This window comes from Ailuropoda melanoleuca, unplaced genomic scaffold, assembly GCF_002007445.2.
Source record: "Ailuropoda melanoleuca isolate Jingjing unplaced genomic scaffold, ASM200744v2 unplaced-scaffold10941, whole genome shotgun sequence".
Classification (NCBI taxonomy): Eukaryota; Metazoa; Chordata; class Mammalia; order Carnivora; family Ursidae; genus Ailuropoda; species Ailuropoda melanoleuca.
Genome location: NW_023179328.1, coordinates 34005 through 36964, shown reverse-complemented (window position 1 = coordinate 36964; position 2960 = coordinate 34005). Strand labels below are relative to the sequence as shown.

At 30.9% G+C, this 2960-nt stretch overlaps 1 protein-coding gene across 1 annotated transcript; it reads left to right on the top strand.

Annotated features, from left to right (window-relative positions):
• Positions 1-1690: 1690 nt before the first annotated feature.
• LOC109488715 (complement factor H-related protein 3) lies at positions 1691-2573 on the top strand (the record flags this gene model as incomplete). Its single annotated transcript, XM_034650082.1, has 2 exons — positions 1691-1933; positions 2374-2573. Coding segments are annotated over 2 exons (428 nt in total), but the record flags the coding sequence as incomplete, so codon positions are not given.
• Between the last annotated feature and the right edge of the window lie 387 nt (positions 2574-2960).

Here is a 2960-nt window from a genome sequence, read left to right as displayed (position 1 = left end):
TGCTCTCTCTCTCAAATAAATAAGTAAAATCTTTTTAAAAATCTTTATTAAGGAAAAACATTAGTATATGCAAGGATTCAAATTTCTAATCCATATAACAAGTCTGCAGAAACTACTGGAAAATTTCTCTAATCAAACAAAAAAGAAAATGAATCAGTGAACTTAAGATGAAGATAATAATGAATACGTGTGTGTGTGTGTGTGTGTGTGTTGGAACTTTTGTTCATGTGTTGTAAAAGATTTTTTGCAATCAGGGGCGCCTGGGTGGCTCAGTCGTTAAGTGTCTGCCTTTGGCTCAGGGCGTGATCCTGGCGCTCGGGGATCAAGCCCCATGTCAGGCTCTTCCACTGGGAGCCTGCTTCTTCCTCTCCCACTACCTCTGCTTGTGTTCCCTCTATCGCTAGCTGTCTCTCTCTCTGTTGAATGAATAAATAAAAATCTTTAAAAAAAAAGATTTTTTGCAATCAAATCATTTTATGGGAAAAAACTAATATTACTCTGGTATTAAATGTACTAGATTTTCTCTAAATCATCCAACAAAAAGGGAATGTTTTTCTAGAAAATATTATATATAAATGTGTTATAAACAGCAGAACTCTTAAACATATATGTCAAAAATATTCAATATATAAGAATAATTCAAAATATATAATTATACTATACCTCAAAAATAGGACATCTTGGTGTTTAAAAATATTCACTATGATGGCATCAAATTTCACTTTTATTCTAAAATATACATGTTATGACTTATATGACACAGTTGAAAGCAGTCCTATATATGGTATATATTACATATTATGTAAATATGACATATTTTTAAACACCTCACATACATGATATATACATATTATGACATATGCCACATTATATATGATATGTATGCATATATGTGTCAAATATGCCATATAAAGTATGACATATTACGTATGACATTTTAAAATACTTCATTTATATAATATATGTAATTTATATTATGACATATGTATGACATATTTTTAAATGACTCCTTCTCCAATTAAAATTAGTAATAACAATCAAATGTTTACCATAATCTTAATTAACTATTTGGATATTAAGAAATATTCTTAGTCCATTTCTCTGATTAAATAAAAGAGGAAAACTTGCCTCAATGACTGGTTTCAGGCTTTAATAAGAATATTATTTTTCTGTATAATGTGGCGAATGGAAAAATTTTGTGTTCCTCTAAATTTCTTACACTATTTACAATAAATAGTAAAATAAATTAATGAATGTTAATCTACCAAAAAATCCCACTATCTCCCTATATTCAGTTGGTTTGAGAAGAAAACCCAGGGCTCTGATTTCTGTTGAGAACAGAAAAGAAAGGAAAAGAAGATAGATGATCTGAGCAATAAAATCAGTACTTTCATCTCCCAACCAAGATGCTCGTTTAATCAACCAGGGCTAGGATATACAAACTCAAGGAGACTTTGTTAAATAGGTCTGTACACTTTTATTACTCAAGAGTCTTCGTACAGATTTATCTATCATGTGACCCACAAGATACATTTTAACTTCATTAGCAATAATTTCATCACATATCCCTGTCATCTGAATTTTATAACTTTTCTTGTCCTAGAAACCCTGTTGCAATGAGTGAAATTATGTTAATAAGAGGATATAATTCACCAATGAAACAATTCATTTCTAACGATTTTTTATTAAGGTAAAAGATTATTTATACTGCTTTTGTTTCTTTTGTTTGTATTGCAAGAGAAGCCTTGTGGATTTCCAGAAATAAAACATGGACGTTTGTACGATGAAAATAGATATAGACCATACTTTCCAGTAGCTATAGGGAAATATTATTACTATTCCTGTGATTCCAATTTTGTGACTCCTTCACGAAATTATTGGCACTACATTACTTGCACACAGGACGGATGGAAACCAGAAGTACCATGCCAGAGTAAGTAAACCTTTTTATAATTGTATATGTGTAAACATTTCAAATAGTAGAGGAGGAAAACAAGTGAGTACAATTAAGCTTTGTATGGCTAAATAAGGCCAAGGGATACATTTTATGAGCAAAGAGACCAATAGAGGTTTTTTTCTTTTATGAGGCACTCTTCATAAAAATCACATTAGAGATAAAGATAGAGGCTTTTCAAAAACACCTCTATTATCCATACATATTTTAATTATAAAAACTGAAGATAGATAATATTGAATATTGATTTTTTTTCTTTTTACACATTTGGCATTAGCCTTAGTTTTTCTGAAGTTACATGTTGTTTTTGGATACTTGAGCATTATAGTTTAAAAATTGTACAAATAGGCTTTAATTAACTATTTTGACTGAATTTATGGGTTTTTAAAAAATTTTGTTATCATTTTTATGATTTTTAGGACGATGTATTTTCACTGATTTGAAAAATGGAGATTATCCAAGGCAAGGACAAACATATTTCCAAGGTGAATCTGTGCCAGTTAAATGCAATTCTGGTCACAGTCTTCAAAATGAGCAGACTGTAATGACATGTACAGAGAATGACTGGTTCCCTCCTCCCGAATGCATTCCTCTCAGTAAGTAAATGATCTGAGATATTTATGGTTTTTTAACCCTCGTCTATATTAACTGTAGTAAAATGCTTATAATAACAATCTTATTTCTACCAATGGATATACTTAGTTTTATTTTTTCCAAGTATGTATGAATGGATATACAAATTTCTTGATACATATATAGCAAAATAAATGTCTACTGATAGGCATTAGTCAATAAAACAATAAAAGAACCACAAAGAAGAAACCTGTAATAAGACAGTTACACGGCAGTGAAGGGAAGAAGATGGCAGTGGAGTAGGAGGAACCGAGGCCTGCCCCATCCCATGAATAAACCTAGATAATTATTAAATCATCCTAAATACCCCAGAAATCGACCTGAAGACTGGCAGAACAAATTCCACAACTAAAGCTCAAGAAAAGGCCACATC